Source organism: Bos indicus x Bos taurus, chromosome 4 (assembly GCF_003369695.1).
Source record: "Bos indicus x Bos taurus breed Angus x Brahman F1 hybrid chromosome 4, Bos_hybrid_MaternalHap_v2.0, whole genome shotgun sequence".
NCBI lineage: Eukaryota > Metazoa > Chordata > Mammalia > Artiodactyla > Bovidae > Bos > Bos indicus x Bos taurus.
The window spans coordinates 110,387,712-110,400,656 of record NC_040079.1 but is presented as its reverse complement, the minus strand read 5'-3'; the positions used below and the strand labels follow the sequence as shown (position 1 = coordinate 110,400,656).

At 37.2% G+C, this 12,945-nt stretch overlaps 1 protein-coding gene across 7 annotated transcripts in view; it reads left to right on the top strand.

Moving 5' to 3' along the window:
* Window positions 1-12,945, top strand: part of AKAP9 (A-kinase anchoring protein 9) — a 165,384-nt gene that overhangs the window by 52,574 nt on the left and 99,865 nt on the right. For all 7 annotated transcript variants that reach the window (XR_003510874.1, XM_027540209.1, XM_027540208.1 and 4 more), the window contains exons 9-12: window positions 1,550-1,763; window positions 3,836-3,912; window positions 6,439-6,577; window positions 8,934-9,019. Coding sequence is in view for 6 of the 7 variants with exons in the window: in XM_027540209.1 (XP_027396010.1) it covers window positions 1,550-1,763; window positions 3,836-3,912; window positions 6,439-6,577; window positions 8,934-9,019 (516 nt within the window). In the remaining variant the exon portion in view is untranslated. The remainder of the gene's footprint in view (window positions 1-1,549; window positions 1,764-3,835; window positions 3,913-6,438; window positions 6,578-8,933; window positions 9,020-12,945) is intronic.

The following is a 12,945-nucleotide window of genomic DNA, read 5'->3' as shown; positions in this document are numbered from 1 at the left end:
CAGTGTAAAATTGTGTAATTGCATAAAAAATTTTGTTAAAATCTAATATTGATACAATATACATGGTCTACCATGTAGCATTTACATTTCTGCTGGCAGTAAGTGTGGTCTGTAACCAGCAGTGGCAGCATCACTTGAAAACAGCTTAAAATTCAAATTCTAGGGCTCACACCAGGCCTCTCTAAGTAGAAGCTCAGGGGTAGGGGCCCAGAAATCTGTTTTAAATCATCCAGGTGGTTTTGATTTGGGCTACAGTTTTGAGAATCACTACAATCGAGAAGGGCTTCCAAGGTGATGCTAGTGGTAAAGAACCCGCCTGCCAATGCAGGAGACAAGAGACACGGATTTGAACCCTGAGTCAAGAAGATCCCCTTGAAGAGGACATAGCAACCCACTCCAGTATTCTTGCCTGAAGAATCCCGTGGACAGAGGAGCCTGGCAGGCTACAGTCCGTAGGATTGCAAAGAGTCAGATATGACTGATGTGACTTAGCACACATGTGCACTAGAGAAACATTATCATATATGTACAAGGGCATATATATAAAAATTTATTGCAGCATTTTTTGATATATCTAAAATTTGAAATAATCCATTTGATCTCCAAAAAGGAAATGAACAAATTGTAATATTCATATATACAGCACCAAGTTAAAATAAATTTATGTGTATCTACATGGAAAGATCTCAGAGGCATATTGAATGAGAAGACTAATTTGCAAAATAAATGCCATTTTGCACCATTTATGTAAATTCTTAAAAATGTAAAATATATGCACTGTTTATAGATGGATTAAGAAATGAGAGTGTAAGAAGTGAACTGGCTTTGCAGCAAATTTATGATCAGATTTATAATTTGGTGGCCTCTGGGGAAGGAAGAATGGGAACATGATAGATTAAATTTTATCTATATTTTATTTCTAAACCAAAATAATAGGGAGGAGAGAAATGAATAAAAAAGATGAAATGATTTTATTTTATTACTTTGTGATATGTGTACATAAATGTTTATTTCATTATTATTTGCATTTCTCTATATTTGTTCGTTAAAAGTCGCTCAGTCATGTCTGACTCTTTGCGACCCCATGGACTCTCCAGGCCAGAATACTAGAGTGGGTAGCTGTTGCCTTCTCCAGGGGGTTTTCCCAACCCAGGAATTGAACCCAGGTCTCCCACATTGCAGGTGGATTCTTTACCAGCTGAGCCACCAGGGAAGCCCATATTTGTTTAAAAATGTTGTTTTTGAACAAAAATGGAAGATCAGGCCATCCTAACTTTACCAAATATCAAACTTTACCATGAAGTGATGAAAATATTGTGTTATTTTCCTTGAGAAAGTTGTACTATTTTCCTAGGTCAGTGCAACAGATTGAGTGAGAAAATAATTTCATGTAAGAAAAGTGATGTTTAATTTAATTATTTTCTCACTCAATTATAGTTTATAATATCATGTATTCCCCCCACCCCATAATGGGTATATGCAAAAATAAGTTAAATTATTTGATTAGTCATTTTAAATTATTCTAACCTGCACATTAATTCACTTTAAGAATGATTTAAGGCTCCAGATGGAAGCCCAGCGTATATGCCTGTCTCTGGTCTATTCAACTCATGTGGATCAGGTTCGTGAATATATGGAAAATGAAAAAGATAAAGCTCTTTGCAGTCTTAAACAGGAGCTTATTTCTGCTCAAGAGGAAAAGATCAAGGAACTTCAGAAAATACACCAGCTAGAGCTACAGAATATAAAGACACAAGAAACAGGTAAATGGTTTCTAACAAAATTCTAAGTAAGTAAGTATCACTTAGAGCCTGCCACTTCATGATTCTGTTCTTGACTTAGACCCCATGGAAGAACATGACTGGGAGTTCCCAGTCCTAGACTCATTTGTTCATACAATCATAGACTGTTCGTGTAAGTGCTTGAGAAGTTTAAAAATCACTGAATTATTTTCCCCAAGAAATCAACAGTCCTGTGGAAAAGCAATATAAAATAAACTCTTAGAAAACAATAGGAAATTTTCTATAATGGAAGAATAAACAGAAGGAACAGAGGGAGAGAAGAGAAAAGTCTAGTACTTCCTGGAAGAGTGAGGCAGTAGGCAGGAGTAGGGAGGTTGGAATTTTAGGAAAGTATCTTGAGTCTTAAATTTAGAGATGTGAGAAATGACATCCATTTTGGAGAATTGAAAGTTCAAGGTGTGTGCAAAAGTAGTGAGGGATAAAGATTGTCAGAACCTTGATCAGAAAAGGTTTCGTATACCCTGACTGAAACATGTTTACTCTTTATGCTGTTGGTTGTAAGACCTAAGGCAGGATTTCAAATAGAGGAACATAGTAAGATTTTTTTTTTTCATTTTATTTTATTTTTTAACTTTACAATATTGTATTGGTTTTGCCATATATCAAAATGAATCCACATAGTAAGATTTTTGTTTTAAGATGAAATCACTGGAACAAATTAAGGGAGGTGATAAGTGATAGACTCAATGGACATGAGTTTGAGTAAACTCTGGGAGTTGGTAATGGTCAGGGAAGCCTGGTGTGCTGCAGTCCATGGAGTCACAAAGAGTTGGGCACGACTGAGCAACTGAACTGAACTGATAAGTGATGGAAAGACCAGTTAAGCAGCTTTGGCAGTTATTCTGTTAACATTAAGATGTTGATCTAAAATGTCATTGGAAGAAAAGTTTGAGTTAAAGAGGTGGGTTGTAATCTGCAGGTAATATTAGCAGTAAGGGGGAGGAATTGAGAATGATCCCTAAGTGTCTCGTTTGAGTAATTGGATTGATGGTGACTCCAGTCATGAGGAGTAGATTTGTGGGAAAAATAGTGTATTTAGCTTGGAACATTGAGTTAAAAATACTTGATGACTTTGAAAAAAGCGATACCTAGTATGCAATGGAAAAAAGGCTGAAACCTAAGGGGCAAGTTTAAGTTCAAGATAAAGATTTGTAAGTCAAGAGATCATTTGAGGCCAAGGACAAGGATGAGACTTGTTGGAAGTCTGTAGAGTGAGCAAAAAGACGGCACTGTGTCAGCAACAATATTGAAGGAAGCTTAAGTGGAAGACTAGTCACGGTTAACTTTTATCTTTAATAATTATTCAGTTATTAATTAGACTTTCTCTGTTCAAGGTATCTTTAGGTCTCCATTCTTGACAGATCTACCTTTATAAATGAGGTGGTTCCTAAGTTTGGAATTGTTCTTTTGAACAGTAGAGTTTAAAGCGTGGCTTAAGTAAGAATATAATCCTTTTTCACTTCAGGAAAAAGGAGCTCTTTGGGTTTGAATTGAATAAAATTTTAAGCATATGTTGTTTGTATCGGTATCCTTTTCAGATAGAATCTGTAGTTTTTTGCACTACAAGTTAATTAGTGGGTCCATTAATGGGTGATGAAGTTAGTTCAGTGAGTAATGACCAGCTTTATTTTTTTTTTTTAATAATAGAGTAGAACAGAAAATATTGGAGTGCATAGGGTGTAGAAAGAATAAATATGTGTGACATTTTGTTTCATTTTTATATGGGTGAATGTATGTAGACCAGCTTCCCTGGTGGCTCAGGTGGGTTATGCTGTGTGATACAGCTCTTTATTGGATTGTAGGACAAAAACATTGTACATCAGTACTTTGTACCATATTGTAGGATATAAGTTGAAAATCCTACAAATTATCTTATACAGTTAACACTGAGCAGTACAAAATAACATTGAAAGAAATACAGAACTTAAAACTAATCTTATTCCCAGGAAGCTTCCAGTTGATGTAAGTAAAATATGAAAATAGTTTCTAAACATGTAAATTGAACATTTTTAATGCACTACCTCTTCTGTTAGGTGAAGTGAAGCCTTTACAAATGCTTATTGGAAAACTTCACAAGGCAGTATCTGAAGAATGTGCTCATTTTACACAGGTAAGCCATTAGTTAAAAAGTGCTTTTAGACAAGAAATGCTAAATTTTAAGTTACTACTATTTTGATTTAGCACAATCATCCAAATTACTTTTCCCTACAATCTTACTGATGTGGAGAGCTGACTCATTTGAAAAGACCCTGATGCTGGGAAAGATTGAGGGCAGGAGGAGAAGGGGACAACAGAGGATGAGATGGTTGGATGGCATCACCAACTCCATGGACATGGGTTTGGGTGGACTCCAGGAATTGGTGATGGACAGGGAGGCCTGGTGTGCTGTGGTTCATGGGGTCTCAAAGAGTCGGACATGACTGAGCGACTGAATTGAACTGAACAGTCTTACTTCAGAACTGTATTTAGAAAATATTCCTGAGTTTTTAAGTTTAAAATAAGTATTTAAATGTTTTCCTGACAATCAGTTTGAAACAAAAGAAATGTAGGTGAATTGTCTCAGTAGTTGATTCTACAGAAGAGCTGCCCAATTTTTAAAACACAGCAATAGAGCCGTAAGTGGGTCTGTTTCCCACTCCTGCCCACTTTGGCGGTTGAATGAATGTGATGACTTAGCTGGGGGTCTTGCACATGACTAGTGAGACAGTATTTCACACTGTAGATTGCCAAATCTAAAAACTAAGCATACCAACTATAATCGTATTTGTGAAGATCAGGTGAAACAGAACTTCTGTACCCCTGGTGGGAGTGTACCACCTTGAGAAGCAGATTGTCAAGTTGTATTGTTGAGTTGATGTACGTCACACAGTCCAACTTTTACTTCTACTTAGATTCACATGTGTGCACAGCCAGATATGTTCATTGCAAGAGTGTCTTTGTTACATCAGTAAATCTCAAAAGGAAAAAGTATAAAAACACGCATGTTAGATACTCACCTCTGGACAGAGAGGTGAATGAAATAGATAAGCAGTACTTAACTCAGAAATCTTCAAATCTGTGTGTAATATTCAATTTTTTTAAAATATGGATATAATATGACAATATTTATTAGTATTTATTATAGCTAGGTAATAGATGAACTTTTTTCTGCATATTTGAAATATTTCAAAATTTAACATACATGCCTAAGCTTGTCACAGCTTTCCATCTCAGCCAGCGTATTTATAATTTGAAGGGGTGGGGAGCGTGATAGTAGTTGGGAAGGTAGAGCTGCCTTACTGGTTCTAATTACCTATGGAATAGTTCAGAAACAGTATTCAAAAACACAAAAGAAAGTCAGGAATATCCACAGTAAGGGCCTCCACTCTGCTGACAGGTTCAGGCATTGCCTTTTCATATCCACTCTTGATGGTCTGTAAATATAAAGTGGCCCAAGTTGTAGTGCGTGTGTGTGTGTTAGTCACTCAGTCGTGTCCGACTCTCTGTGACCCCATGGACTGTAGCCACCAGGCTCCTCTGTCCATGGAATTCTCCAGGCAAGAATAATGGAGTGGGCTGCCGTTTCCTTCTCCAAAGTCATAGTAGTTCATTTATAAACGGACTTTATGTATTTTTTTCTTCTAGTAATGTCTTTACCTGACCCCTAATCTCAAGTTGAAACATAAATCAGCTTGTTGTAATGGAGAGGTCCCTTGCAGTTCATCATGAATCTGATTTTGTCCCTAATCATTGATGTTACTATGGACTAGTTACTTCATCTTTCTGAGTCTTTTGCTTTATTTGTAAATTGGCTGATCATTCAGGTTTCTACCAACCTGAATCAATTTATGATAAAATTCTACCTTAGAAACTATGTTGGAAATTTAATAAAGTCAATTAATAGTAAAGTTTCACTTTTAGGCAAATCTCAAGAAATAGCAACAGTAAACAAATTGGTTAGGTCTAGAAGTTGTTGATTGTTACTTCCAATTGCATGAGGTGCAAAGGTGAAACTTACTTAGAAACTTCTTTAGGCTTGTCAGATGATTATGTGATATATGTTGTTTATAAGTAATGATAGAATTGTCCATTGCTCAGGAGAAAAACCAGAATAATATGTCAAATATTTTTTATTTTCTTCTGTGTATAAACCATGAATAGTATTCTCTTGTGTTAAAGTCTGTGAATGTGATCTCCTACTTTATATATTATAATTTCTATAGAATTTATACACTACTTTCTAGTCATCATTTTTGAACTTTTGCCCTCATCTTTTCACTTTTTTCATGGGTAGTTGACATTACAGAGGGAATATCTGTATAGAATCCATACTAGAAAGTGGTAAAGTACAGGATATATTCATTATTAGAAATAAATAAAAATATTATAGTTTAGACATATATATTTGATATATATTATAATGAAGGCTGTCATATTTTCCTGATGTGAGAAGAATTCATGTCTTGCATGTGGAGAGAGAAAGATTTAGATTTGTTTATTCTTTTGCAGATTGATTTGGTACATGGAAGTGTTTTCTTACTGATTTTTCCTGTGACATTTTTTGACTGTTTTGCATATAGGAAATAATGTTTAATAATCTCTAGAGGCAGAAATCAAAACTTTAATTCCATAAAATACCTAATTTTATTGTCGGCAGACTTTTTGCAATGTCCATGGTGAACATTATACTCCTGCTTTAAAATGTGAAGTAAATGGAGAAGAGAAAGAGACTTCTGGTGTTCACAGTTCTGAAAATCAAGAACTGGTATTGCAAGATTATAGATGTGAAGTCCAAGGTAATAAAGGCTTTACTGCATTGTTGAACAGAGTATTTAATTTTCTTCAATGAATCGATGATAAACTATTTCAGTTAATTCCTGATTTAATCACTTGGCTGATTTGAGTTTATCTTAGCATCTTTTTTCAGGTTCATGAAATCTTACCTTTAATGCACATTTTTAGTTTTACAGTGCAGTAATTGTGATAAAAAGAAAACCGAAGGTGTCTACAAATTTTCTTGTCTCTTTATCCTCTGTTCCTCTATTTCCACCTTTTCCTCACTATAATTCTTAATTTTATACCGTAGATCCAAACCTTTAAAAGTCATTGTATTTGTTGAATAAGTTTATGTCAGGGGTTTACTTTTATAAAAAGAATAAGAAGACATTCAGTTATCTTTATTAATAGGAATCCTATATTAGTTCATTTTTACAACTTGCAATCTCAGTTAACTTTTTGGTATTGAAATGGTATGGACCTAACAGAAGCAGAAGATATTAAGAAGAGGTGGCAAGAATACACAGAAGAACTGTACAAAAAAAATCTAATGACCGAGATAACCACGATCGTGTGATCACTCACCTACAGCAGACATCCTGGAATGCCAAGTCAAGTGGACCTTAGGAAACATCACTACCAGCAAAGCTAGTGGAGGTGATGGCATTCCAGTTGAGCTATTTCAAATCCTAAAAGATGATGCTGTGAAAGTGCTACACCCAATATGTCAGCAAATTTGGAAAACTCAGCATTAGCCTATAGGACTGGAAAAGGTCAGTTTTCATTCCGGTGCCAAAGAAAGGCAATGCCAAAGAATGTTCAAACTACCACACAATTGCACTCATCTCACACGCTAGCAAAGTAATGCTCAAAATTCTCCAAGCCAAGCTTCAACGCTGCATGAACCGAGAACTTCCAGATGTTCAAGCTGGATTTAGAAAAGGCAGAGGAACCAGAAATCAAATTGCCAACATCTGTTAGATCATAGAAAAAGCAAGAGAGTTCCAGAAAAATTTCTGCTTCATTGACTACACCAAATCCTTTGACTGTGTGGAATACAACAAACTGTAGAAAATTCTGAAAGAGATGGGAATAACAGACCACCTGACCTGCCTCCTGAGAAATCTGTGTGCAGGTCAAGAAGCAGCAGTTAGAACTGGACATGGAACAACAGACTGGTTCCAAATAGGAAAAGGAATACGCCAAGGCTGTATATTGTCACCCTGCTTATTTAACCTATATGCAGAGTCCATCATGAGAAACTCTGGGCTGGAAGAAGCACAAGCTGGAATCAAGATTGCCAGGAGAAATATCAATAACCTCAGATATGCAGATAACACCACCCTTATGGCAGGAAACAAAAGGGATCTAAAGAGCCTCTTGATCAAAGTGAAAGAGGAGAGTGAAAAAGCTGCCTTAAAACTCAACACTCAAAAAACGAAGATCATGGAATCTGGTCCCATCACTTCTTGGCAAATAGATGGGGAAACAATGTAAACAGTGACAAGACTTTCTTTTCTTGGGCTCCAAAATCATTGCAGATGGTGACTACAGCCATGATATTAAAAGATGCTTGCTCCTTGGAAGAAAAGCTGTGACCAACCTAGACAGCATAAAGGAGAGATATTACTTCTTGACAAAGGTCCATCTAATCAGAGTTATGGTTTTTCCAGTAGTCATATACGGATGTGAGAGTTGAACCATAAAGAAAGCTGAGCACTGAAGAATTGATGCTTTTGAACTGTGGTGTTGGAGAAGACTCTTGAGAGTCCCTTGGACTGCAAGGAGATCAGTCAATCCTAAAGGAAATCAGTCCTGAATATTCATTGGAAGTACAGATGCTAAAGCTGAAGCTCCAATAATTTGGCCACCTAATGTGAAGAACTGACTCATAGGAAAAGACCCTGATGCTGAGAAAGATTGAAAGCAAGAGGAGAAGGGGGACAACAGAGGATGAGATGGTTGGATGGCATCACCGACTCGATGGACATGAGTTTGAGCAAGCTCTAGGAGTTGGTGATGGACAGGGAAGCCTGGCGTGCTGCAGTCCATGGGGTTGCAAAGAGTCAGACACAACTGAGCGACTGAACTGAACTGATCCCTTCACAAATAAAATGTTTCCTGCCCTTGTTCATTGGTATGAATAATGAACAAATGTGTACAAATTAATGAATGCCAACAGAAATTATCATATTTTAATATAAAATTGTTAATCTTTGTAGCATGTGTTCCACATTAATGCGATTTTCGTTACTAAATACATGAATTTTACTTCCAGCAGGCGATTTTTTAAAAGTTATGAATAGATGAATAATGCTAATTGAAAGAAGCAGACTTTTACTGTAAGTGAAATTATTTTGATTGTTTATCATCTAGATTTTCAAGAAAATATGCACACTCTTCTCAGCAAAGCAGCAGAAGCATACAGCAGACTCGTGGTGCTTCAATCACGATTAAGTAAAGTATGGAAAATATGGAAAATGTGTAATGATGTTTGCATTTCTTGTATTTCCTGCTATTTTGTGAGTTACTTTATCAACCGAAAATTTCTAAAATGAGTAAACATGAAAAGAAAGTTAGGGGAAAGTGACATAATTTAGGGGAAAGTGACATATATTTATATCAGTGAGCTGAGGGAGTCTTTACCCCTTTAGGGAGCTTTTGAAATCAAGATAAAGTTAAAATATATATAAAATGTCAAATTGTAAACTTTGTTAAACAGTTGCATTTAATTTGACATAATAACATTTTCTAAAGCAGTGAGTCTCTTTTAAACAATAATAATAATTAGCTGTTTAGAACATAGCTAATTAGTTTCACATCATGTTATGTATATTTAGAAATGTGTGCATAAAAGCTATGTAAGAGTGTATAGAGCCATCATATAATTTATTAGCTATTTCAGAAAAATGACATTATATTAGCAAAAATTAAGTATTGTAGTCCTCAATTTGTATGAAAAAAGTACCAGAAAAATCTCTGTTTGCTTATTTGGGTGCTTTGTCATGTCATTGTGTTAAAATATTTGGGCAGAGTTGAAAGATTTAACTGACTGAAACTTATATTGCTGATGAGGGATATTCTGGCTATTTCCCCTTTCTTTTCTCCTTCTCCTTTTCCCCTCTTTCTCCTTTCCCTTCTTTCTTTCTCTTCCTGTGCCGTTAAAGCACAACCTTATTCAGTCTTTTATAAAACATGTAAACCTATTTCAGTATCTTCCAGATAACTTTGTGGGAGGACAGGCAGATAGGCTAAAAGCCCTTCTTTAATTCTACCTTTCTCTACCATTGCTACTTTTCTTTTTCCTTCCATTCATTGCTAGAATATTTAACCCTATTCAGAATTATCGTACAACTTTCATACCAGCACCCTTCGTCATCTAGATTTCTTGTTTTTCTGCTGCACTTATCCTGCCTCTTGAGACCCTTTTTCTCTACTCACGCTTGGGTTTCTGAGGGCTGCTGAAAAAATGAGATGGTGGTATGGCTCGGTGACGCTGCAGAGTCGTGGCCTCTGACTGTCGCTGACAGGTCTTTTATGTGGTCATTCATTCTCTCATAGTCTCCTCAGTGGATGTTACCTAACTTTACAACTTCCCTAGTTATAAAGTCATGCTTTCCATTTCTGCTCCCCTTTTTTTCCTTCGCAGATAGCCTTATTTCCCATTTTTCTGTATTAAACTTAACAATTATAAGCTATCTCACCTTGCTACCTGTAGACCAATATGCATTTCTCTAAACGTGAAAATACCCTAATTTATTTTTCTGTCTCAGAAGAAGTTGTCCCTTTTCACAACCAAGGTTATCTTATTTTCTGTGCTTTTGTTAGCATCCCCTTCCACCTCCTCTAAGATTGGTAGCCTGTTTTTTCCGTCCTGTATTTATTTTCAGGTTCTTTGTCTCTGCTTGTCTTGTTTCTGCCCTTCATTTGTCTTGCATATTCCTCTTGCCTCCACTGTTTAGAACATAACCAATGTTCCCTGAATCTGGTATTTTTTGTGGTTCTCTTTCCTTCATTGCCAAATTATTTGAAGGAAAGAAGAGACTGCAGTTTCCCACCTCTTGCTGTCTCTTCTGCCCACCTGTAAACAAGCTCCCACCTCATACTTCACTGAACTTTCTTTGGCAGAAGTTACCAGTGAATTCTTAATCATCAAATGTCCGTTCTTTCTTACCTTCCTTCCTTGTTTTCTTTCTTTCTTTTAAAAATGTGTTGCTTTTCCTGATGACAGTACATAGTTGTAGCTATTAAATAGTGTAGGAGGACTTGCAGTAAACAAGTAACTACAGCGATGTTTGTCATTTTGCCTCTTTCCTTTGAAGACAGTGAGTGGGGAACGGTTTCTTTTGATGAGTCACAGGTGTCCCTTCCCTGGTGCTGGAGTGTGGGAGCCTGCCCTGGAACACAGACACCCACGCTCGGCTCCTTAGTTCTCCCCAGACACTTCTTTCAGTTTCTCTTTAGAAAAACTTTTACCCGCCACCAGACTTCTGCCTGGCTGGGTCAGCAGGAAAGGCTGTGCTGCGATTAGTTAAGGGCTGATACATTCCTTTTCTGACCTCTGCCTGTCATTGGTCTCTCTGAGCCTGGTGTCTTTCCATGGTTCCGCTAGGCGAGTTAACTGTCTCCTGTGCCTGCGACTCCCTTCAGGTATGCTTTAGGCTGCTGTTTCCCCCTTCCTTCTTGCTTAATCGCTGTTCTGCCACCCTTTTCTGTTGAAATCTGCTGGTCTCTTTCATTTTTTGGTTTATTATGGACTTATCTTTTACAGATTTATTGTTATTTTAATTGAGTCCTGGGGAAAGAGGAGAGGTGTATGTCAGAGATCATAAACGTAAATGCCTACATGAGCTCAGCCCATAAGATAAATGAAGAAGGCCAAGTGAAAGCTGGGAAAGTGAAACCTGGAGAAAACATACTTCATTTAAAGGGGACAGAGGCTGCTCAGCTTCACGTGCTGTCGCATGTAGGAATGGGGCCTCGTGTTTATTCTTTCATTTCATTGATTTTATGATCTAATCTTACATGAAGTCTTTTTGCCTTTTTAAATATTGGGAAGGATTAAAAATTAAAAAAACTTTTTTTTTCTAATTGGGAAGTAATTAGGAAAAAAAAAAAAATACAAGAAAAACTGTTTGGTACCCCAAGGAATACTTGTGTAGCCAGGAATGAAAGTCAGATCTCTACGTTACCACCTTAGGTGGTAACGTAAACAGATGATCAGTGTACCTTCAGCTAAGTAAGTAAGTGTTTAGTTGCTCAGTCGTGCCCAACTCTTTGAGACGCCATGGACAGCAGCCCCTCAGGCTTTTCTGTCCCTGGGATTCTCCAGGCAAGAATACTGCAGTGGGTTGCCATTTCCTTCTCCAGGGGAATCTTCCTGACCCAGGGATCGAACCCAGGTCTCCTGTACTGCTGGCAGATTCTTCACCAACTGAGCTACAAGGGAAGCCCAATTTCTTAATTCTACTGTTTTTTTTATTTTATAGTATTAGCTCTTCTCTTAGAATATCTTCTTTCCTTAATTTATGTAACTTTAGTTCTGTGGCTTTTAAAGCCTTCATTGTGGGTTTTGCCCACCCACTTATAGTCACCAAGAATCTCTACTTGATCCACTAATTATGGTGTATGCAGTTGTGACGACACGTGATATGTCCACTATGCTAAACCCCACTACATCCTTCAAAGTCAGGAAGTCTTCTCTTGATTTTCATTTCCTCTTAGCACAGGGCTTTGTTTAGCACATGGTAAAGGTTTACTGTGCGTTTGCTGAATGAACTGACAGTATTGAAAGGTAGAGCTGAAAACTGAAGTATTTACCTGATGGGCTTTATTTTCTCTGGGAAGTCGGAGGCAAGATTCTTGGTTGAAATGTACATGGGGTTAGGAGTCAGGTAGAGGATTTGATAAAAGTAGTACCAACTGAAATGGCCTTCTTGGGAAATACATTTGATCCTGGTGCTCACCTCCATCTCCAGAATTCTTTGTTCACCTGGTACAGCAAATCCACACTCTCACCTTGCTTTTCAGGTGCTCTTCGGTCTCTGTCTGCCTTCTTCACCCAGCATGCTCAGCGTCCCCTGTCCCTCAGGACCACTGTCTTCATCACTGATAGCAGGCCACCCTTTCATGAATGCTCCTACTCCTCCTTCCTTGGAACCTTCCTAAGCATTGAACAAAACGATGGGGGCCCAAACCAAATTTCACTTCCTCCATCAGACCCCTACCAGTCTCTTCTGTTATCACCCTTTAGTCACATGTTATAGTTTAATGCATTGTTAATTATTTAATTTTACTTCCCAAATTAGTTGATAAATTCTGTGAGGGCAGATGTACCGTGTATGTGTGTGTGTGCATTTTTTTCCCACTGATTTTATATTCTTACTCT